The 24,907-nt window shown below is 37.8% G+C and overlaps 2 protein-coding genes and 1 non-coding gene across 9 annotated transcripts; 2 read left to right on the top strand and 1 right to left on the bottom strand.

The window, feature by feature from the left end:
* Positions 1-31: 31 nt before the first annotated feature.
* Positions 32-13,339, top strand: EIF5A2 (eukaryotic translation initiation factor 5A2). 6 transcript variants are annotated; one of them, XM_025425572.3, is made up of 6 exons: positions 32-169; positions 766-988; positions 1,558-1,662; positions 7,896-8,027; positions 8,598-8,689; positions 8,865-13,339. In XM_025425572.3, the coding sequence occupies exons 2-5, from the start codon at positions 824-826 to the stop codon at positions 8,655-8,657; spliced, it is 462 nt and encodes a 153-aa protein (XP_025281357.1). In that variant the 5' UTR covers positions 32-169; positions 766-823; the 3' UTR covers positions 8,658-8,689; positions 8,865-13,339. The 6 variants fall into 6 exon arrangements, 5 of the variants coding, with proteins under 5 accessions (XP_025281357.1, XP_025281358.1, XP_025281355.1 ...); XR_003127375.3 differs by having other exon boundaries at positions 36-169; positions 7,896-7,983; XM_025425573.3 differs by lacking the exon at positions 8,598-8,689.
* LOC112646030 (small nucleolar RNA SNORA67) lies at positions 7,426-7,568 on the bottom strand. Its single transcript, XR_003127442.1, has one exon. It is a non-coding gene; the product is annotated as a small nucleolar RNA SNORA67 (small nucleolar RNA).
* Positions 13,340-17,119: 3,780 nt separating the features above from the next.
* Positions 17,120-24,124, top strand: RPL22L1 (ribosomal protein L22 like 1). Of its 2 annotated transcripts, none has more exons than XM_025425569.3 (4): positions 17,120-20,474; positions 22,183-22,272; positions 22,440-22,561; positions 23,857-24,124. In XM_025425569.3, exons 1-4 carry the CDS (start codon positions 20,466-20,468, stop codon positions 23,999-24,001), a joined length of 366 nt encoding a protein of 121 aa, XP_025281354.1. In that variant the 5' UTR covers positions 17,120-20,465; the 3' UTR covers positions 24,002-24,124. The 2 variants fall into 2 exon arrangements, with proteins under 2 accessions (XP_025281354.1, XP_048961601.1); XM_049105644.1 differs by lacking the exon at positions 17,120-20,474 and adding an exon at positions 20,789-20,988.
* The last annotated feature ends 783 nt before the right edge of the window (positions 24,125-24,907 follow it).

Below are 24,907 nucleotides of genomic sequence, written 5' to 3'. Positions count from 1 at the left end.
CGGAAGTGGGGCTGCGGCGGGGGCGGGCGGGGGCGGGGGCGGGGAGGCCGGGGTGTGGAAAGTGTGGCGGCCCCGCCCCGTCTCCTGGAACCGCCGGGGCCGCCGCCGCCGCAGCTGTAGGGGCCCGCGCCGGTGCGCAGGCGACTGGCTCGCTGTCCCCGGCTGGAAGGTGAGGACGTGGGCGAAGCCGGAGGGGCCGGGACCCCCGAGCGAGGCCGGGCCGGAGCAGGCTGAGCGAGGGAAGGAGGAAGGATGGATGGGGCAGCCGGGGCGCAGGCCCACGCGGGCCGGGCCGGGCCGGGCCGGGCGGGCCGGGGATGCCGGCAGGACGGAGGGCGGAGCGCGAGCCGGCCGGGGGCCAGGTGCGGCCGCCCAGGTCCCGTTATCCCCATCGTGCGCGGGGACGCGCGGCCTGGGCTGGGCCCCCCGTCGCCGGCTGCCCCTGCGCTGGGACGGCGGGGCCGGGCGGGCTGCCCCCGGGGCGTCTAGCCCCACCGCCGCCCCCACCCCCGCCCCCGCCCCCGCCCCCGCCGAGCCCGCCTGCCACTTCCCTCCTCCGGGTGCAAAAGTTTATAGAGGCCCGAGTTAGAAAGTGCCCACTATTCCCGGGTGGGTGCTCCGCGAATGGGGGCGGGGGCGGGGTGGGGACTGGACCCGCGATGTCTGGCCCGCAGCCTGTCCGAAATGTGATGTCTCCCTGCCTTGCGTGCCCGTTGTTAAAAAAAAAAAGCGAACACAAACTTTTTTTTTTTTTTTTTTGCATAGTTTCCCTCCCCCCCCCCGCCCCCCGCCCCCGAGGAAGCTACGGTCGCCCCAGCCCACCATGGCGGACGAGATCGACTTCACCACTGGAGATGCCGGGGCTTCCAGCACTTACCCTATGCAGTGCTCGGCCCTGCGCAAAAACGGCTTCGTGGTTCTCAAAGGACGACCATGCAAAATAGTGGAAATGTCAACTTCCAAGACCGGAAAGCACGGTCACGCCAAGGTAAGTCAGTGCCCTTCCCCGGTCTCCCTTTGCCTTGCTGTTTTGATCATTTTGTATTCCAGGAGGGAACGTGAGATTTCCATATTTATAACTCGGCAATAATGACTTTTTTTTTTTTTTTTTTTTTCTTGACCACGATTTCTGAGTGACCAGCCATGGCTTTTTGAATACTGAAAGGTAGCATTTCCTTGTTTGGGCCCTTAATAATGTTTCGTTAACCGGTAATGGAAACTTTTTCCTGAATCCCAGTGATTTAGAATACATGTTCTGTTTATGGATGAGAAAACCTGTTCTAACATAACTTCATTTCTCTTACACAGTCTTATAACTGAATTCCTAGACTAGGAATTGGGTCTTGATAGGTCGTGAAGCTGTTTCGTTGTTCGCTGCTTCTCAATTCTCTGACCCCTGCTTTTTTTTTTTTTTTTTTTTTAAGAAAATAAAATTAGATGACCTTGGAAGGAGAAAGAATCTGTCATAATCAGCTTTGGTATTGTGCTCTTGTGTGTGTAATGAGTGATATACTTGGCAAAGATTAAACAGGTTTCCTGTTCTCCCTCCTCTGTTAGGTTCACCTTGTCGGAATTGATATTTTCACGGGCAAAAAATATGAAGATATTTGCCCGTCTACTCACAACATGGATGTTCCAAATATTAAGAGAAACGATTATCAAGTGAGTACTAGTTTCCTTTAAAATGGTGTTTTTTGTCTCTTAAAGTTGTAAATGCATTCTACTATCAACAGGAATTCAACAAAACCTGGTAGTAGTTTTGTAGGTTTTTCTAACCAGGTACTAAGCACCACCACCTATCTTAGAAATGGAAAATAGTGGTATTTAACACTTGTATCTTATCTAGAATTATAGCTGATTTGCTTTTTATTTTGACATTTTTGCATTCTTAAAAAGTTGAACATGTCTTATTATTTCTCAGACCAAGGGACTGCTTATTGTGACTAAGTTCAGTGTTCAGTGAAACTACTAAGCTTTCGTTGTAAAATATTTCCAATTCAGATAACTCCCCCCTGGATATTTTATTTCTTTTCACTTGTCAAGCCTAAGACTTTTAAGAAATCATTGGAATTCATGTTCCCCCAATCAAGTTTGTATATTATTGAATGTGAGTCAGAATTTGATATTCTTAAATAGGGAAGTGAGTTGAAAGTCTTTAATGTAAGGGATAAAGTATACCACCATGGCATATGGTAAAGAAAATACAAAACTATGTAATTGTTTTATTTACATTCAGTGACCATGCTGTGACCTTTTGTTAAATTACAGGTTTAGACTTCCAACTTGTAGTTCCAATTATACATTTGGATAAGTCATGTTTAATGATAGCATTTTGTTGTTTCGGAGTATTGGTGGTAACCAAACCATTGACCTCATAGGATGTGGGACCTCAGATTAATTATAACTAAAGTCTTTATTGTAAGTCTTCAATCTCATCGTCAAGCATACCGTATATAAAACTCTTTTTTGTTCATTTTATGGAGTCAGAAATGCAAGTGTGACACTTAGATTTTCTTCATTCATTTTAAACTGATTTCTTGCTGTACCTTTTATTCTATTATATACATGTTACCATCAACTGCAGTTAACATATGATTTCCTTTTACTTTGTACACATGTAAAAATATTTTTATGTAGTTTTTTTTTTTTTAAGATTTTATTTATTCATGAGAGACACACACAGAGAGGCAGAGACACAGGCTCCCTGCGTGGAGCCTGATATGGGACTCAATCCCCGGACCTGGGATCATGCCCTGAGCTGAAGGCAGATGCTCAACTGCTGAGCCACCCAGCCGTCCCTATTTTTACATAGTTTTATTCTACTAAGCAGTTGTATATTTTCACTTTCCCACTTGTAAATGTTTTCTAGGTTGCTTTGGAGTCTTTCTAGAAATTTGCATTGCCTTATTATAATAATAGCATATTGAGTTTTTTTAATCAAACAATTTGGGTTTAGATCTGCTCCTGCCACTTTCTAGCTGGATGACCTTGGACAAATTATACAATCTCTCTGAGCCTCAATCTTCCATCTACAAAGGAAGGATAATGGGAGGATTAAGGAGAAAATGTATCCCATAATTACCTTATCGGTAGATATGTACCAAAAAGTAATTCTTTTCTGCTCCCCCCCCCTTTGCCTTCATAAAAATTCCATCTAACCATTCCCTTGTACTTGGAACACCTAATTTAGACATGGCTTATAGTGGGTGCTCAATAAACATTTGTTAAATGCATGTGGGATTATTCAGTGAAGTAAGGATAGTGTAGCTAAGGCTAGGTATAGACTTTTCTTTTACCAAAAAATGGATTTCTGTTTTCATCCTTAACATGTGAATGCTTTGAATGTTCAATATTTATTATATATATATTAATATGTACTTAATACAGAATGCTTTTGCCTTTGGGCATTTCAAAAAGATAGTATCAGTAATTCATATGATTACTACTATGATCAAATTAGCCAGTCATTGTTTGGAGTTCGAGATTTAACAAAAAGGAAAAATTTGGTTTGGGTTTTATTTGGGGATACAGCAGGGTCCAGACTAGGGTGAGGGGAACAAGGTAAGTGAGCACAAAATTTTAAATGAAAACAGGACCACTAACAGTGTCAAGCCAGTGGAGCCTTAGGCAAAAGGAAAAAAATCAGTAATTCAAATTTTGTTTTTATTTAAAATTTTGCCGTTTTGTTCATCATGAAATTTTTGCATTAGTTCTAATTTTAAAATATTTGGTCACTGATGAGTTTTTTTTTGGTGCCACCTTAAATTTTGCACTCAAGACAAGAGCCTCGCTTGCCTCATCCTATCTCAGCCTTTGCTATGTAGTCTACACTATTATGGATAAGAGAATGACTCAAGTCAAACAGGCTAGTTCTGAATCCTTACTTTAATACTAATTATCTGACCTTGATTGGCAAGTTATTTACCCTCTCACCTTTTTTTCTTTGTTTATAAAATGAGGGTAAGAATAATAAACTCCTCATGGGATCATTGTGAGGTTAATGCTTAGAACAGTGCCTGGCACAGTAAATGCTCAGTGATCACATCACTTCGTTATCAAGTCACCATATAATACTTATTTCTGTTCATTTAAAAAAATTAACTCTGTGAGCCTTTTCAGTTATATTTGTTGTGCTGTGGTGGTCTTCATGCACCTATCCACACCAAATAATACAAGGTATGAGCCTGGAGTTGGGAGAAAAAAGTTTCTATCAAAGACAATATTGGACAATTGTCAAATTTGAGTATGGACTATACACTAAATATTTTAACAATAATGCATTTTTTAATTTTGAAAAATAAGCTCATTATATAAGAGTTTGTCTGTCTTAGGAAAACACACTGAAGTATTTATTGCTAAAGAGTCATGATGTTTGAAACATACTCTCAAATGGTTTGGTAAAAAGAAGAAAAGAATAAGAATGTATGTTGTATGCATTTTATGCATTCCCATACACAGAAAAAATGCACATGTGGTTAAATATTAACAATGGGTGAGTCTGGGGAAAAGATATGGGATTTTGATGTATTATTTTTGTAACTTTTCTATGTGTCTGAAAATTTTTAAATAATTTGTGTAAGAAGATCAAATAATTTCCATTATCTAATTTTATTTTTGTATAGTGTAGTTTTGTTTTTGAAAGTTTAATTAAAAAAAAATAAAAAAATTTTTATTTTTATTTCACATAGCAATTTATTTTAATAAGATGTTTAATTTTTAAAATATGTTGTTTTATTAAGTTTTTATAATGTCTATACATTTTTTGTTTGAAATGCTCTTTATTTCATCCCACAGTTTAACTTATGAATTCTTAACTCTTTAAAAATAAAATACCACCATTATATAAAGAAATACCAAAGTATCAGTATTATTATTATTATGCTTTTATGTTTCAGTCACTAATGGCAGTGGGAACTTTAAATTCTTTCTTTAAATTGTTAAAAGAGCCAAAATTAGAAAGACCTACCTTATAAGCCTGTCACTAATTGTTTAAAATTATACAATAAATGGTGTTGGGAATACTGGGCAGCCACATGCAAAAGAATGAAACCAGACTATCTTATACAATATACAAAAATTAACTCAAAATGAGTTAAATACTTGAAAGGAAGACCTGAAATCACAAAACTAGAAGGAAATATTGGGGGTAAGCTTCTTGACATTGGTCTTGGCATTAAATTTTTGGATCTGACACCAAAAACAAAGGCAAAGCAAAAATAAACAAGTGGGACTGTATGAAACTAAAAAGCTTCTGTACAAAAAAATAAACCATCAAGATGAAAAGACAATACTGAATGGAAGAAAATATTTGCAAAATATATATTCAATAAGGGGTTAATATCCAAAATATATAAGGAACTCCACAGCAAAAAACCCCAAGCAACTTGATTAAAAAATGGGCAGAGGATCTAAATAGACATTTTTCCAAAGAGATACAGATGGCCAACAGGTACAGAAGATGTTCAACATCACTAATTACCAGGGAACTTAAAATCAAAACCATAATGAGATATCACTTCGTATCTGTTAGAATAGCTATTATCCAAAAGACAAAAAGTAACAAGTGTTGGAGTAGATCTGGAGAAAAAGGAACCTTCATGCAGTGTTACCAGGAATGTAAATTGGTACAGCCACCATGGAAAACAGTTTGGAGGTTCCTCAAAAAAAGTAGAACTACCATATGATCCAAGTATACCACTTCAGGGTATTTATATGAACAAAATGTAAACACTAACTTCAAAAGATATATGCACTCAGATGTTCATTGCAGTATTATTTATAATAGCCAAGATATGAAACAACCTAAATGTCTGTTAATGGATAAATGGGTAAAGAAGATGGGGTATATATACACAGTGGACTACTACTCAGCCATAAAAAAGGAAATGTTGACATTTTCAATAACCTGGATGGAACTTGAAGGTATTATGCTAAGTGAAATAAGTCAAAGAGAGAAAGATAAATGCTGTATGATTTCACTTACATGTGAAATGTAAAAAACAAATGAACAAAAACAAAACTAATAGAGCAGATTAGTGGTCAGTTATTAGGAGGGGGTGGGGATGAGAGAAATGGGTAAAGGGAGTCAGTTGTATGATGACATATGATAACTAGACTTACTGTGGTTGTTGCTTTGTAGTGTCTACAGTGTTTGGTGTGATAAAAAAAAAAAACAAAACACTATACTTCTGCCTCCACCTCCTTGTTCCCCTCTCCTCTACCAACCACCTTACAAATGTTTGAGTGATGTAAAGATGAATTAAAAGTATTTGTGGTTGTTTTGGAGGATTTTTTTGTTTTGTTTTGAGATTTTAGACATGTGCAAAAGCTGAAATCTCTTGGTGGGGTGTCTGAGGAAAGCCATAGCCAGACTTGGTAGTACCACAGAAGATAGCTTTGAAATCTACCTCTACGGTATGCTTGTGTTATATCATGGTAACTAAAGGGAGGTAAGGATCGTATCTTTGGCCCCTTTTGTGTTTGTCAATGTTAGCATCTTGTATTCTGAATAACTGCCTTTTATAAAATCTGTTAGAAGTATGAGCATACTGATAATGTACATGCTTTTAGAATAAGAGTACAGCCTGTTTCCTCATTCCTATAATAAAAAAATTTAGTGATGTCAAAACTGCCTTTTTGAAGGTTAGACTGAGTTTGTCTCATTAATATCATCAACAAGCTAGTGTTTCTAGCTTCTAATGTTGTTGGTAGCAAACTGAAGACCCAAAATTTTCCATTGATGTTTGTTCATAATCACATTGTAAATTATAAGTTTACAATTAAAGAACACGTTGTAATCATGGAAAACTAAAATTAACTTTATGCCCATGGGAAAAGAGTTTAAATAAGTTACAATCTACCTATGCAGTTGTGAAGTGGTTAAAGAGACTAAGGTAGGTCCATAGTTTCCAATTTGGAAAGATTTCTGAGACATATTGTTAAGTGAAAACAATTTGCTGAAAAATACCTGTAATATCCCTTTTTTTTTTCTTGCCTCAAAAAGTGACATTTATTCAAAGAAAAAAAATGACAAGATGTCCATCCCATGACTCTCTTCCTTCCCCACTCCTGCTCCTCTTTAGCCCCCTATGGACTGAATCCTAGGTAGGGCTAGAGAGCACGGCAGCCCCTCAGATGAAGTCAGCAACATTGAGGAGTATCTATCTCCTCAATGGAGGTGTTGAAGGTGTCAATGTCTTGAAGAGCCCTCCTGTCTTCTGTCACCATGTTAATGGCCACACTCTTACAGCTAGATCATCCATCACTACCGATTTCTAAGGATACAGTTTTCCCTGTTGGTGGGAAGGTCATAGCTGGTGACTAAAGAAACCTGCTGCCCATCCATGGTTCTGGCCTAGATCAAAGGAGAGGACAACTTCGGCATGTGACGGAGAAGGGAGCACAGTCCAGAAGGGATTGAAGTATATGTGTAGGTAGCCAAAGGAAGGCAAAGGAAACAAACATCCCCTCTCCTCCAACAACCTAAAGCATTCCAGATTTTATTCCAAGTTGCTACTTTTCTGAAGATGGGCACAAGCAGGCTCCTTGAAAAGGGAATCGTTTTGGATTCCCATTTATTTTTTCGAAAGCAACTATTTGTATTGTTTACATAAATATAAATTCTTTGGGACATACTATATTTATATGTATATATATGGTTATATATATATGATTATATATATATTTGGGGGAAGGTGGTGTGCAGGAAAGAGTGAACTTACACTTTTAGTCTGTACATCTTTTATGCTTTTATATGTTTAGCATTTTTAAGCACTAGAATATATTAGTGTATTACTGTACCTCTACAATTATTGTGGATTGCAACCTAACTATATAAATATTACAAATAGCCAATATAATCTAATCAGTGCAAATGATACAATTTCTTTTAATAGCTCATATGCATTCAAGATGGTTACCTTTCCCTGCTGACAGAAACTGGTGAAGTTCGTGAGGATCTTAAGCTGCCAGAAGGTGAACTAGGTAAAGAAATAGAAGGAAAATACAATGCAGGTGAAGATGTACAGGTAAAGACCTATGGGGAAATTGCTCTTTATAAAAACTTTGGCCTAAACTAGTTAGCAAAAAATGCCAACTATGAAATGTAGTTTTTAAATGCTGCTGAAATTTAGAATGGTCTCTATAAGACAGTTTTCCCGTGATACTCTTAGAGACCCATTACCAAAGAAAGTATCAAAGTTCACTTTTTGATGAGTAGATACTGCCAAACCCAAATCTGTTTTGAGGATCAGCATCTGAATTATTAAGGATGAGAAAGGTTGTTATGGGAATACTAAAGCGTGAAAGTGATTTGCTCTGTCTTTTTGTTATAACTCTCAGAAGTATAACATCTAGCAAGTATTGAGGTATTTATAGCTCTTTTCTCCCTGTTCTTGGAAGTTCTCTTAAAAAAAACCACAATTGAGAAATTTTGCTCTGGAAAACCATAAAGAAAGTAGATTATCTAGTCTTGGAATTCTTCTTTCCAAGGTCAACGTGTATAAAATTTCCACAAATACGAAGCCTATAACAAATTAAATATATCTTATACATGTATTGCCTTCTGAATAACTTTTTGCCTACATTTTGCCTTCTAGGTATCTGTTATGTGTGCAATGAGTGAAGAATATGCTGTAGCCATAAAGCCCTGCAAATAAATGGGAACATCAGGCACGAGCAAAATGTTTAGGTCTGGATCAACCACAGATCTAAAGTTTGGCTCTAAATTGTCACCAAAGCTATGGCCTTCATAAGCAACCTCATTTCTTTTTTAATTGTTTTGAAATTGTGCTGAGTTGGTTTTGCTGGCAATTGTTAATTTAAAATAATCAAGATGTGTAATTCTCTTTTTTTTAATTTTGTAGGTGTCTTTCCTATAACTTTCCTGTGGTTTTCAATGAGTCCAAGAAACTGATAAGATGGCTTCAGCAGATATGATTTGTCTGAGCAAATCATTCCTGAATTTTAGTTGATAAATAAACCAGGGTTTTAAATCAGACAATGTAGCATCTAGTGGTATTGAAGTACCACATTTAAGTTGAATTGTTCTACATTAATTTCACACTTATTATAGAATGAATAGATTATGGATTGGGATTGTCACAGTTTCAGCCTGTGTGTGGCAAGCACAAATCCTTAAATAGATACCATGTTATCAAAAAGTGTCAGTCATCCTAGTAGGCATGTGCAGCCACCTGTATTACCTCAGTCATACTTTTCTTTGCCAAAATTGTTGGAGAACTAAATGTTACCTTATATGTAGTGATTTTGGTACCTGCTTGTGGTTGACAGGCCTTGAACTGTTGGGTGACTATAATATTAGCAAGTCAGATTGTAGCACAGGGAGTTGGTTAGAACTATAGGTCTTTACTGGAGGCCTGTGTATTGGGCATAAAAATAGGAAGTTTCTAGTTATGTTTTTGCTTTTTCCATTTGTTCTCTGTATTTAAAGGAGGGACCTGCTTTATAGGATACTGTGTAGTGCTTTTTATCAATTATGTTGAATAAATTGCTGTTATTTATAATAGTCACTCCTTTCCAACCATTTTTAAGGAGTTTTTTTTGTTGTTGTTCATTTGTTTTTTTACATTAAAATATTTAGTTGTCAGACAAAAAACTGGAAATTCTTACTTTAAATTGTTTTGGCACATTTGTTAAATTTATGTACACTTTTTCTAAAGTGAAATGAAAGTGAATCACGGAAGATGAGTTACTTTATGTGATTATTATTTTACTTATTTTAAGAAGTACATCTATTTTTTCCTGATTGTTATGTACTTAATTAAGTTACTGGTACGAAACAGAACTAAGAAAGAATTCTAGAAATGGAAGTCTTTTAAAAAGTGTTAGGTGACTCAGCTACCTTTCTCTTTAGTCTTTTGGATCACGTTTATCTTATTTCCAGGGTTCTAGACATTGTTACAGGGTTTGTGAGGACCTTTGACTCAGTAACAATCATTATATTGAAATGAAACTCATAAAAAAAATCACTATTTCAGTAATACCTTCATTCTCTAAAACAGTATGAGACCTTTCCTATCATTCCTTGAACTCTGAAAGGCCTTTGTTCCTATCATCTAGAGGAAAACATATATGATGCTGTAACTGATCTAATCAGTAACTGAATATAGGCATCAGAAATAGACGATCCTAAAGGTTTTAGTTACTTAATTTGTGCACATTTTTAAATCTTGTATTGATCTCAGCAGATCCATGTGGAGAAGAAATGATATTTTAAGAGAAATGTAAGGAGAGTTCTAAAGCACAAGAAATATTGAGGTTGTAGTTAATCAGTTTAGTGTAACATTTTAGCTTTTGCTCATCTAAAGCACAATTAGAAATTAGGCTAAATTCTTTCCAGTGTTCCGTTTAAGTATCTACTACATACTGCTCTAGTTTTTTTAGTAATCTATACTGTGTGTTTTACTTGTTGCTGGTTGGCATTGTTACCCACAGGAATCCCAGGAAGTTCTCAATCTATGCTGCTTGCTGGTCACTCATATGACCCCAGTTAACCATATTAGTGTTCTGGTTTACTATTAATTCTGGATTAGCATGCCCTCGTTGTTCCTAACTTGTCAAACTTCACATAAATACATTTTCAATTGTGAGGTAAGCATATGTAAATTAAAATAATGCATCTCTATCTTCATACCTTGAATGGCAAAAGCTATTTATGCATAAATATTTTAAGTACTATAATGAAATGTAAATACTCCTCTGATATATAAGTATAGATTTTAAAGATATGGGACTGTTTATTTTCACGTAAGTCAGTACATGTTTCTCTAGAACAAAATATTTCATTTAGTAAAGCTTTATAAATTATATTAAAAGGAAGCAGGTAAACATTTTTTTAACATAGAACAGAAGTGACTTCATTCTTTTTTGACATCAGAAATATTAGACGTTGACTCCTAGTATTTGTTGTACTTTTTTGTAGCAAATGTTAAATATCACAGGTTACCATGTATAGAGTGTAGACTGTCATGTTGATAGATTATGCAATGATACGCTGTTTTTGTCTGCAGGCATTTCACCAATTTATATACAATATTAACAAGTGGAATATTTGTTTGTTTCTAGAGCAACATATTTTCTTTCTACTGTGAAGACTTTGTTATATACCTTATTTGCTACTACAAAGTTGTATACCCTCTGAAATTGATCAAATCATTGCTACTTTGACTTAGCATTTGCATCATAAACATAATTATGATGTTTCTTTCATTCTCCCCTCCAAGGGCTGTCTGTCACTTGAAATTGTTGCTAACCAAGCTCTTGAATCCGTTACCATTTATGGTACAAAATTCTGTACCAATGCTTTGTAACAATTACCAAAACTCTCCTGCAGCCAGAGCATGATACCTTTAATAAGAGATGCTGTAATAAAATGTCTAGGCTATAAAATTTGGGGACACAATTTTTCAGTATAGCACAATGTGAGTGTGTGCATATGCACACATAGCTTTGTATGTTTGTTCTTTTTACAAAGTCCTTCCAACTCTTTAAAGTACTGTAGTCTGGTAGTGCCTCAAATGTTGGTAACTTTTTTTTTAATTTACAACTTTTCCAGAATTTGTTTTTGTAACTTTAAAGTTTCTCAATTAGATTATTTCTAGTTGAGCTGTAATTTGAATGCATTGTTCTCAGGGCTGTTTGTGCTAAGAGCTGAAGTTGCAGTATTTTAAAGCTAACTGCCTGAAAGTATATTGCAAAAATTTCCCAAATTGTAGTACAATGATACATGCAAATAAAAAAATCCTTACCATCCACATACTTAACCCATATGCTAAGCATTAAAGGAAAAAAAAATGGGAACATTGGTAACATCTATACTGGAATCTTGCCATATTTTTTTCATTTTAGAATAGAATTTGTTAGTCTTATCTTAAACCCAAACCTTAATGATGTATCTGAAAGCATTCCTTTGGCATGGACCCCAAAGATAGTTTTTAGAGCCAGACAAAGATGTAGTGGTTCTCAAACATATTTAGGGATAACAGATAAAAAATTCGTAATGCTCTTTTGGGTACACGAAAATGTTTACATACTGAATTCTATAATATGAACTGGAAACAAATTTACTATGAGAAAATGTGGCTCTTAAGCAATATAAGAGCAAACTATAAGCATATTTCCATAAACCGTACATTATATTGAACTGATCAACAGTTTAAAATTTTCTAACTTTACTTAGGCATAATATTTTATAGTTTTTAAGCCTTTTTTCTCCTAGCATTCAGACAAGTAACAGACAACAAAGGCTTATGAAAAATTTATTGTGGAAAAATGTTAAAATTGAGAAAATTCAATCTATTAACTTTAATCCATTAAATTTTTTCCCCTGAATTGGATATATGGCTTCATTATTTGATTTTAGTAGGGAACATTTGGATTTAGCTTATGGAACACAGATGTTCTGTGAGAACATGACTTGAAGTCACTATATAATTTAATGTTTCTCCATTAAGTATACATCTGGACATCAACTTAACTACCAAGTGAGTTCAAGTGCCTGAACTGAAAAGTGCTGTCTACATCTAATTAGCATGTTTTCCTTATGTGAAAGATGCATCTTTTAGCAATGCATATCAGGCTTTCACCTACTAGAAACATACTTGTTGCCAACCTTTTACCAACCACGACTATTCCTCTCGCCTTAGAATTGAGTGAAACCTATTTTACAATTGAGGGAGAGGTTCTTTTATTTATATGAAGCCCCTAAAACCATTCCTTGGTATTGGTAGATTTAGGATTAACTTAGTTTGAGATTATATTTTTTAAAAACTCTGGACACTAAACTATATTCAGTGATGACTGTACAGCTTGTCATAAGTCATAATTGTGATCTTTCTTGAGAGGAATTCTTTACACCTACTATAAATAAGCACTCTTGTGTTTGTTACAAAATATAATGCAAATTACTAGTTCCATGCTAGTATAATGAAAATTACTAGTCCCATATGATTATATCCCTGTAATCTCCTCTCCAAAAAGGAAATAGTTGAAATGGCATTGTCTAATCTAGTGGCACTTTATTAGTAACACATTTTGTTTGTTTTAGGTATTAGGAGAATTCTTGCTTTTATCTACAGAGACTCATGTTTTAGCTAAAACTTTAAAATCATAAGATCTGTAGTATGGATATTATAATTGTGCATTTTACATTTCAAAAATGGGTAAAATTCAAATGTTGTCTTTGGCTACACTAAATTACTGAACTCCTTTACATTATAGATGATGAACATCAATTATAACTTTTTGTTACATTACAATATATTTGTCTGGTAACTTCATCAGTTATATTAAATAAAATAAAGTTAACTTAACAACTTGCCTTATTCTTGTACACATACATTCCTAAAACCATCTTCATACTAGAAAACAGTATGGATTAATGTGTTTAGCACTATTAAAAGAAAATTTAACTTGTTTTTACCATGTTTTTATAGCTCAATCCTTACTAGAGAGCACCCCAGCTTTGTGGCTGTGAATGTTAATTTTTAAATTTTAGTTCTAGATTTGGGCACAGTTTTGTTTTAATTTTTAAGTTAATAGTTTAAAATATGTAAAATTGTCCCATGGTTCAAAATTCTATAGTTACAAGAGTAAAAACATATTCCCATCTTCATCCTTTTCCTCCCATTCTTCCAGAGAATGCAAGAGCAGTTAAGTGTCCCTCCCCTCCCCCTGACCTCCCAGACTCTGAAACATTGCTTCTCTGCCAGCATTGCTGTTCTCTTTCCACAGTGATGTGAATGGTGTGATGAGTCCCTGAAGCAAACTTCTCATCCTTTTTCCAATTCTATGTGTAATCAACAGTGTCTGGATAGTTTCATCCCTAGACGGCTCAACTGTTTCTTCCTTTTACACACTGTACCATTCTAGAATATTTCCCACTCCAACATGTGAACCATGCCAAAAGACTACCAGAACAGTTATAACCTCATATCCATGGCTAGGATTATTGATATCCATACCCTTCCAAATCCAGTGAGATAATTGTGCAATAAACAAAGTACCAGATTAGTCTTCCAGTTCTTAGTCCCACTCTTCTTCTTCTTCTTCTTCTTTTTTTTTTTTTTTTTTTTTTTTTTTGGCCATTTGTAAATACCAGTAGCTTGGTCTCCCAGAGGGACGCCTGGGAGGAAAAGAAAAAGAGTGAAAAGGCTGATTATTTGTTAGGTGTCAGCATGTCTTAATCTCCCCAACTCCATCTCTAACCTTATCAAGTATTCTATCCAAATAGGAGGTATCCTGTAGAATTGCCTCATTTAGAACTCATACTATCTATCTAAAGTGTGTGTTCCACTGGAAATTTAAAACATCTATAAGCATACCTCAAAGATATTGCAGGTTTGGTTCTAGAACATTGGAATAAAACGAATATCAAAACAAAGGGAGTCAAATGAAATTTTCGGTTTCCTAGTACATACAAAGTTACTTTTACATTATGCTGTAGTATGTTAAGTGTGCAATTGCATTATATCTAAAAAGGCAATGTACATACGTGAATTTAAAAATATCGCTAAAAAATGCTAACCATCATCTGAGCTTTCAACAAGTCATAGTCCTTTTTGTTGGTGAGTTTTCCTCGATGTTGATTGGCTACTGACTGATCAAGGTGGTGGTTCCTGAAGGTTGCGTGGCCGTGGCAATTTCTTAAAATGAGGCAACAGTGAAATTGTCTGATCAATTGATCAATTACTCCTTTCATAAACTATTTCTCTAAGGCATGCAATACTTGGGATAGCATTTTACCCGCAATAGAACTTCCTTCAAAATTGGAGTCGATCCTCTCAAACATCAAACACTGCCATTACTGTAGCAAGTAAGTTTATGTTATATTCTAAATCCTTTGTTGTCATTTCAGTAATCTTCATAGCATCTTCACAAGAAGTAGATTCCATGTCAAGAAACTCATTTTCCTTCCTCATCCATAAACAACACCCAATCCATTAAAGTTTTATGAGATTTTTGCAATTCAAATACTATAATAATGAAAAAGTGTGAAATATTGTGAAAATTACCAAAATGTGACATAGAGATATGAAGTAAGCAGATGGTGTTGGAAAAAATGATAGACTTGCTGGGCTAAAGAGTTGCTATGACCTTCAATTTGAAAGAAAAAAATCTGTGAAATGCAATAGAGCAAAGTACAAGATAAGGTGTGCCAATATTCTCATGATACATTCAGCAGGATCAGTTGCAACCGGTGGGTGTGTATGGGCTAAAAAGAACTTACCTACAAGGTTACATCATTAATCCGTTGTCCTATTTTGAGATTTATTTCTGGATCCAGTCAAAATAACTTTGGGGCCACACTCATGGGCACATCCCAGCATCACAATGACTTGTGTCCCAGTGTTTTGGAGGCCCCCCAAAAGCTTGGAAACCTTAGTTAGTGAGATTCTAATTAGGAGAATGGAAGCTCACCTACTTAACACTGATAGTATGTCTGCCCTTCTTTGTTCACAATTATGTATATGAGTTTCACTTAAAACTGCTTTCCTCCTAGTTCGTTTTAATTGCTGTGCAATCAATGAAATAAATCTTTTGGAGATTTTACATACATATCACTAATAACAGCCTGATATTAGAGAATATACCTTCCTTTAGAGGCAAATGAACTTTCAGAATAAATATTTAGGACACAAAGAAAGCAGTTTCTATAAGGTGGAAATATTTAAAATAGCACACATATCAATTCCAAGATAAATGAATGCAAAGGATAGGCAGAGAACACCATAAACATGGATAGCATTGTTGGTTGAAAAACAAAATTGTAAAATAAGAAAACTCTTCTACCTGGAAATTTAAAAACCTGTTGTTACATAATTCTATGTTGAAAGGGGAACTACAAACAGAAGAATTCCACTATATATCAGAATCTATAGAAAGCAGTAAAAAAAATATGTAGCCTTAACATCTGTATCAATAAAAATGAAAGAATAAACATAAGTGAAATTAAAGTCATAAATCAAACAACTAGAAAATAACAGCAAAATAAACCAAAAGAGAGCACAAGAAATGATACAGATGAAATAAGAAATTAGTAGGGTGAATAGAAAAATAGCACATTAAAAAATAAAATTCTGGTCCTTTGAAAAATTAACAAAAGAACAAACCCCTGACCAATTTCTTTAAGGTGGAGGAAAAATACACAAATATAAAAAAATGAGAAATAATAAGAGGAATGGCTACTAATGCTGAGGAAATAAAAAACCAAAAAATTTTATTCAAATAAATTTGAAAACCTAAATGATACAATTTCTTAGGAAAATGTGGCTATTAGAATCAATCTCAGTAGAAATAGAAAGCCTAAACAGAACAATTTTAATAAAAGAAATAAATGAAAAGGTTAGCAAGAAACATCCCATAAAGATTTATAGATGTAGATATAGATGGAGAGAGAGGAAAAACAAATGATAAACTAATAGGGCAAAATGTTAATAATAGGTAAAAAATATGGATAAAAGATATATAGACACATGTATGTATTTATGTATACTTTGTCCAGATTTTTCTGTATTTATGTGTCTGTGTTCTTTGAACTATTTTCATAATTTTTACAATTTTAGGTACAGTAATTATTTCTTAATAGTTTTTTAATTCAGAAAACATATATAGTGCCATCTAATTTTTACAAATGAATATAATTACCTGTGTAATCTAAATGATTTATATTTATACATACACATTCACAGACATGCATGCCCCCCAAAGCATTAAATAGCTATTTCCAAACAGGTGGGATTTTAGATATTTTTATGCATTATCTTTTTTGCTTCTTTTTATTTCTTTTCATGAGCTTTTCTTTTGGCTTAAGATAATAATTTCATTAATTTGAGTTTTCTAAAGCATTGTTTATAATAGTGTAAGAGTAGAAATAATTTAAATGGCCACTAATAGATGGATGACCAAGCTAAAAATAACAAGATAAAAATGACAAAAATTAATGAAAAAAAGATACTTATTCTCATTTTAAAATTTGATCTATTCAGAATTCCTGTGGAAAATCTTATTTCTGAAATTGTAATTGTTAGAAATAATAAAAAAACAATCACTGAAGTTTTTCCTAAATACAGAGAAAAGACGCATTGAAGCAAGCATAAATCTTAATCATAGTTTTTAATGCTTTCTAAACAAATTAGTAAAGGAAGAACAAGCAGCAGTAACTTCAGTTCCTATTTCCCCTATCTGGTACTGTTAACTTTCATTTATGATTATTTAACAAAGAACATTCAAGGTTGGAGGAGTTAAAAGCAATACTCTTTGGTGGTAATAAGGTTCTCTCAGTGCCTCATTGTTTGCACAGAGGGCTGAACACATCCTTTGTCAACGCTGTGCAGTTTGCTTTCATGGGATTGTTTGTGCTACCATGTTATTTGAGTATTAGTTTTCTGGAGATGGGTAGTGCTTTTTTATGTTGCATTCTAAGTAATTTCCCATTCCTTAATTTTCTCTGCAGCTTGGTTACTCTCCTGTTTAACACATCCACTCTCTGAGGTTTTCTATTTTTAATTTCTAGAACTTTTCTTTTAGTCCTGGCCAATTTGATTGTTCCTGTTTCCCTTACCATATTTTACATACTTTTAGCTTTTAAATATATTCAAGACACTTATTTTATATTCTTTATAATTCCAATATATATTGGTCTGGCTTATAGGTTTTGGGGAGGTTGATTTTCATTCATAGTGGCTTGTTTTCCTATGTGTGTAGTGACTTAAAAAAAAATGTCAGCTCATATTTCTGTAAGTTTATCACAGGGGATCCTTTGTGCTTGGATCAAAAGTGCATTTCTCCAGACAGCATCTGCACTTGCTTCTGCCTAGCACTACCGGTCCAAGCACACTTTTAGGTTAGCTTTTTCATGCTATTTGGGCAGAGCTAATCCTAGTCCCAAATTTATATGAACATGCCTTGTCATTTCTGCCTCCAGAAGTTTTTACTTTCCACCAACTTAATCACACATTAGAAATTATGTATAAAACTGTGTTTCAGCCAGTTTTTTTAAGGTGGCTACATATGGAGGAGTTTCTCTGTGAATTTGATCTGCCATATTGTCCTTCTATAATTTGATTTGTTCAAGCTCCAGAATCATGTAGATCAAATGACTGAAGTTTATATTAGAAATATATCTATCATTTATTATAGTATATTTGAATAACTGGAAAGGCAACTTCTCCTTATTGTTCTACATTGTCTTGACTCTTTCCAGAATTTAATTCATGTTTTAAAATCCATTGTCAAAATAAAAATATCTGGGAGAAGGGTGTTGACAGACAGGCATTGTGTTCAGACTGTGTGTGTAAAATTTGGGAAGCACATTTCTAGTTAATATTCTTGTTAGGGTTTTCCCCCCAATTTGGAGACATCTTGTTTTTTTCCATTATAGTTTCTACCTAGTTATTTTGAGATTACTAGCTATTTTGAAACACGTTTTTAATATCTCCTTTGTACTTAACAGCTCTTAACAATTTTTGTTTTGGTCATAACATGGAAGTCTGCCAAAAACAACGGAAATAAAATAGTGCCTCAATTAATGGCTTATTTTCAAAATACCCAATAGTGAAAGGATCATTTCTGCTCTGCAGCCTGAGGAGCCCTCGAGTAGAAAATGCCAATTGCATTCCCCGCCCCCACTCCCCTTAATGTTTGGAAAACAAGTGGAATTATTATGGTTCTTGAAGTAAACCACTAAAGATACCTTCTTGAAATGGATCTTCCCCAGGAATTCAATACCTCTATTCAGACCCCACACATTAAATGCTTCATTAAAGCATAGTTTCTAGTATTACTAACTGCAGTCATAAAAGATAATAGGCGGTTGTCACTTTCTTGGTTCACTCTCCAAATTAACAAAAGTCCACTCCATCCCTATCCCTGACCCCCCAGTATGAGAGTTTCACCTCCATAAAAAGAAAAAAAATGAGAAACATGTCACTTTTCTGATTTGATGTCAACCTCCAATTCTTCAAAGTTCAAAAGCTATTTTCTGCGCAGCCCCGGTGGCCCAGTGGTTTAGCACCTTCGGCGGGGCGTGTAATCCTTGTGACCAGGGATCGAGTCCCACGTTGGATTCCCTGCATGGAGCCTGCTTCTCCCTCTGCCTGTGTCTCTGCCTCTCTCTCTTTGTGTGTCTCTCATGAATAAATAAATAAAATCTTAAAAAAAAAAAAAAGCTATTTTCTCCTTTGGCCACCCTCCCCCCACCCCACCCCCGTGGTTAGTCTATCTTAGGTCTCAGCAAACATCCGTTGAATTTTAACTGCGAAGCGTTTGGGATGGAAGTCAAGAGTCCTCGGGTGTCATGAGCACGGTATGGAGGTGCACACAAGGGGTGTCTTTCCATAACGGCAGCTTTATTCAGTCACAAGAGCAAGGGCAACATAAATACAAAGCGAGTTCAGGATTCCAAACTCAATGCCACTTCCTTGGTGTTCCACTTCGGTTTCTTACACAACATCACGCAGAGCACAAGAGAGAATCACATACCAAGATAAAACATAGGGGCTAGGAAGCCAGGGAAGCAAGCTCGCAGTCGTGTCGTGAGCGTGCAGTTGAGACAGGGCCTCCCTCCGGTCTGGGTCAGCTCTGAGCACCTGCTGCCCACGATGTTTAACGAGCGAAGAAGGATCTCTGTGCGATCCCAAGGCCATCCGGGCAGGGCCTCCGGGGCCGCTGCCGTTTCCATGCGGTCAGAGGGGAAAGGGTCTGCATCCCTTTGCAGCAGGTCTTGCCAGTTTGCTGCAAAAGATCTTCCCTTTTCAAAGGCGTCGGATCAGTGTGGGGCCTTTGCAGGCCTCCTGTGGGGGGGCACCAGCTCGGGGCACCAGCTCGGGGCCTGCGGGGCCCCGTCTTGGCTGCTTACACGGCGGCCTGACCTGGGTCCTGTTGCACAGCAGTGACTCCACCTTCGTTGCTGCGCAGGCTTGACTAACGCCCATGAGAAGATCGAATCCTCCTCCACAAGTGAGCGATACGTTTGCTTTGGTTTCAAGACTTTTCTCCCCCCCGCAAGCACCTAGTTTATCTTTTGCTTCCCCGAAAAGCGTCGTTTCCAACATCCGGGAACCTCGTAAAGCCGTGGAGATGACTTCTTCGCCCTCGGACCCCAAGGCCCTGCCCGGCCCCGGACGGAGGGAAGGCCTCTGGGCCCTGCGCCGAAGACGAGTCGCCCATCCCTCGGCGGCGTCGATGCGGGGGCGCGGGGAACCTCCGAGGTCAGGGCGCGGCCGTCGTCAAGGGCGGGAAACCCCGAACCGCGCCCGCACCCGGCGGCTCCCGAGGCTCGTCCTCCCGCTCTCACGCCCCCGGGGCCCTGCGTCGCGGGGCCTCCCCACGCTCTCTTCCGGGAGGAGGCGGGGCTACGCTCCCGGCGCGTGACGCAGCACGTTCCGGTATAAATACGAGGCGCGCGGCCGCGGCTTCCTCTTCCGATCGCCGAGCCGGCTTCCAAGATGGCGCCGGTGAGTGCGCGTGGGTTTCCGTGGGCGCTTGAGACCACCCGCGCGGGGTAGAGGGAGGTTTTGCGTCTGGCGAGTTGGGGGAAAACCTATCATTTGAGGCAAAGGGAGGGGAGGAGGGGTGGCCGGGTCGGGGGCACGAGAAGGTTGAGTGGTGGTGGCCGAGACGCCTGGCGGCTGCCACGCTGTCGAGCACAGTTGGCCTAGGATGGTGGGTGGCGGGGGCCGCGCGAGGAAGGAGGAGGCCCGACGGCCGGCGGGGCGGTGGGCAGCGCGGGGCCGCGTCTCCGTGCGGGTGCGGGTGCCGGGCCGGGGGTGCGCGCCGCAAAGGACGCTGGGTAGTCGGGCCGGTCCGGGCGGGGGCGCCTCGGAGCTGCGCGGTTCCCTCGTGAACGAATCTCTCTACAACGAAGAAAGTCACGACCCGCAGATCCAGGAGGTTTTATTTGTATTCACTGATTATCAAGGGGGGTCAGTCAGAAAGATGCTAACTCCAGCCCACAGGGGATCTGCAAAGGTAGGTGTATGTCGCCAATTTACCAGTTCTAGGATTTCGGGTTTTTTTTTTTTTTTTTTCTTCTTCTTTGGTACAAGTTATTCGGCTCCCTGAAAGCTCACTTGTTACTACCTGGTGTCCATTCGGGTGGGTATGACTTGGAAATGTATCCTCTGATGGTGACCTGGTTGTCTGCAGCATGTTGTCCGAATGTATGTTGGCAGTAGCTGCAGCAGCATTTAACTTGGCCTAGCCCGGTTATGTGCATCGGGCTAAGTTTGGGGTGTGGAAGACTAAAGTATGCATGTTTTTTAAATTAAAAAAAAAAAAGGGCAGCCCGGGTGGTTCAGCGGTTTAGCGCCGCCTTCTGCTCAGGGCGTGATCCTGGGGACCCGGGATCGAGTCCCACGTCGGGCTCCCTGCAGAGAGCCTGCTTCTCCCTCTGCCTGTGTCTCTGCCTCTCCCTGTCTGTCATGAATAGATAAAATCTTTTAAAAATAAAAAAATAAATTTTTTAAAAAGTTTACAAGACTTAAGGTACAACACTACCACCCCCCAGCCTAGAACGATATAAGGATTTCATTCTCTAGACTTGAATGGTTAGAATTTCCTATTCTGGCCTGTAATCCAACTTGGCAAGCCGAGGTACCCTACCTGTGTCCCACAGGGCCTGACCTGTAGTAAAAGGGTACCTGGTAACTTAAGATTGAACGTCGGTGGTCTGGAAAATACTAATAAAGGCCGTGACACTTCTCTTGATGAGTGAGAGAGAATGGGCTTGATTAGAGGTTCGAACCAACCCCGGGTGGTGTTCAGTTTGAATATACAGAAAAGTTAATACGAGTCTTTGAGAGTTTCTGGTGAGAGGAACTTAAGAGTAGCTTGCCACATGCTTTAAGCTCTCTTGAGTTTTGCACTTTTGAGACACTTAGATGGGGCACAGTGGAAATTCCCGTTGGGTTCACAAAAACCCAGGTTAAACCATATTGAGTGTACCCCTTCTCAGGACCGCCTGGCTAAGAAAAGGGGTATATATCAAATAGATATTTAGCAATTTTTTAGGATTTTGCACTATTTCATATATATATATATATATATATATATATATATATATATATATAGAACATTGTACATCTTTGGACTGATACAGATTTTAAAGTTTTGTATATACATGGAGTAAACTGAGTAGTTACAGTTATGTTACTTCTGTAACAGAAAGACAAGAAGCCTAAGAAGTCAACCTGGAAGTTTAACTTGGACCTTACCCATCCAGTAGAAGATGGAATTTTTGATTCTGGAAATTTTGTAAGTATCCCTCTACTCAGCTTGTTTTTATCATTGTAATAGAGTTCTTAATGAAATAAGTGTGTAATATTTGATTTTAACCTGAGCTCTATTCCTAGGGTACCTTCCCTAGTGAATATCTAGGGTTTTCTTCCCTAGTTTTGCATTTTTTCTCTGTTGTAAAATAGGAGCAGTTTCTCCGGGAGAAGGTTAAAGTCAATGGAAAAACTGGAAATCTGGGGAATGTTGTTCACATTGAACGCTTCAAGAATAAAATCACGGTAGTTTCTGAGAAACAGTTCTCTAAAAGGTTGGTATTTGTTTCCTGTAATACTAACAAACTTTAACAATGTTAGATGTTTTAATATTAGAATATGTTGTAAGAAACATGTCTAATGTGTAACATGAAACTAATGTCCCAAATTAAATAATATGTTTTCTTATATGTATTTTTAAGGCTTTAATGGTGTATGTAGTAGAGGCAGCCAGTGAAAGGTAAAGTCTATTTTGCCAGTTTTAGTCTAATTTATTCAACAGATATTAAGTACTAACATGAAAGCACTCTTGTAGGACCAGATAGCCAAGCAGGCAAGTACCTACCACTAAGGAGCTTGAATTAGTGGAAAGAGACCATGAAATGTGATACTAAGTAGTTGTAAGTGCTGTGTAAATGTATAAAGAGGATTTCAGGGTTCATGTTTTTAGTAAGATGCTCAAGGAAATCATCTGAATGAAGTGCTGGAGTGAGACATGCAACTTAGAGAATTAATAATTGTAACTGGAAAAGATTGATGGTAGAAGCTGACAACTGTGGACCTATTGTGAGGACAGGTGCACTGGTGGTGGCTTGGACTGAAACAGCAGTGCATGTTAGCTGTGTGGTTATGAGTTCATCATTAGGGATCCAGGGATGAAAGGTAATGCTAGGAAGCATCTTATCTCAGACATGCACATAATTATAAAATGCAATGCTGTAATTGCTGTGGCGAAGGTAGAGATAGGGCATAAGAATTTGCAGAGAACCTGAGATGAGCAGTGTCAGGCTGTGGAATGAGGGAACAGCATTAAGAAAGGACAGGGAAGCTTGAGGAATGGGTGGTAGTTCAGAATTGCCGTAAAGTGTAAATGGAAGAGAATGGCTGGAATGATGAAATTAGACCGTGCTGAAAGCTTTTTATAAGAATTGAGCCATATGCTAGTTCTAAGTGTGTCAATAACTTTGAACTTCTAAACGGGTTCAGCCCTCTTAATAGGTTTCCTTTTGTTGATTGATCATAGGATTGAGATAGGGAGGTTGATAGTGGTGATAGGAAGGTAATCTGGTTATGGTAGTAAAACTGAAGAGAAGCTACTATTGGTCTTTGTATCTTCAACAAAAAGGATGTTTATTTTAGGGAGATGAGAGAATAGTTTGTAGGGCATCAGCTGATTGTAACTTGGTTTGAGAGGCTACCTTATTCTCATATTCCCAGCAACCTTGCACAATGCATGATACAAATATTTTGGGGGAACATTCAAGATGAATACAGTTGCATATCTTCTATATTATCTTTTGCATCGTAAATACTGTATTTCTTAATGAAATTCATGTTTTTATTTTAAAAGGTATTTGAAATATCTTACCAAGAAATACCTTAAGAAAAACAATCTTCGTGATTGGCTTCGTGTGGTTGCATCTGACAAAGAGACTTACGAACTTCGTTATTTCCAAATTAGTCAAGATGAAGATGAATCTGAGTCTGAAGACTAGTGAGGCTGCCCCTTACAGGGCTTTGCTTCCTAAGAAAATAAATGTAGCATGCAAAAGAAAGAAACAACTAGAAATGGACTTTTAGTTTATTGGTGAATTGAATAAAAAGCATTATACTGTGTATCTTAAGCGCCTGCTTCTTTTAAGTGTATGCTGTTTATATGACTCCTGGAGTCCCGGGATCAAGTACCACCTCTGGCTCCCCTCGAGGAGCCTGCTTCTCCCTCTGCCTATGGTGTCTTCTGCCTCTCTGCATTTCTCATGAATAAATAAAATCTATTTTTCTGAAAAAAAGTGGTCATGTATCACTTAGTTCTCGGTGGATGGGCCCCCTTCCCCCAAATAAAATGGCCTTTGAGTGAGGTGGGGGGGGGGGCAGGTACTAAAGCCATGTCAATTTTCTTGGTTTTCTGGTGGTCCCAGGCAATGTCTTTTTCTACTTTTAATCTGAAAGTGGTGTCAGTACCTTAGGTACTTAGGCCATGGGCCCTGATAGTAGAAAGTGGTTTGGGGAATGTTTGGAATAATTTATCAAGAGTGTCAATTTTGATTATTAACTGTTGAAGTGCTCCCCAACATTAATGTGCTCTAGTACAGCAACTCCTTGGTTTCTCCCAGAGAGTTGTAATAACCTCTAAACTGCCCTGTTTGAATTGTTCGTGTTTTCTACCGATAGTTAACCAAGCTCTTTCTTTGCTTCCTTTGTTGAGCATTGTGGGTACGAGGGAGTAAAAACTGCCTACTCTCTGGTATGGCGAGACCACTGCCCAAATAATCCCATTAAAATTTAAGTACAACAAAGGAGTTTATAAATGGAATTTGATTTAGTCAAGGCAGGCAGCGAAGCATTTGAGCTGACCTAGAACAGACCTGGTAACTGGTAAAAACAAAGGGTGTTTCAGGCAG

This window comes from Canis lupus, chromosome 34 (genome assembly GCF_003254725.2).
Source record: "Canis lupus dingo isolate Sandy chromosome 34, ASM325472v2, whole genome shotgun sequence".
Taxonomy (NCBI): domain Eukaryota; kingdom Metazoa; phylum Chordata; class Mammalia; order Carnivora; family Canidae; genus Canis; species Canis lupus.
This window is presented reverse-complemented; position numbering and strand designations above follow the sequence as displayed.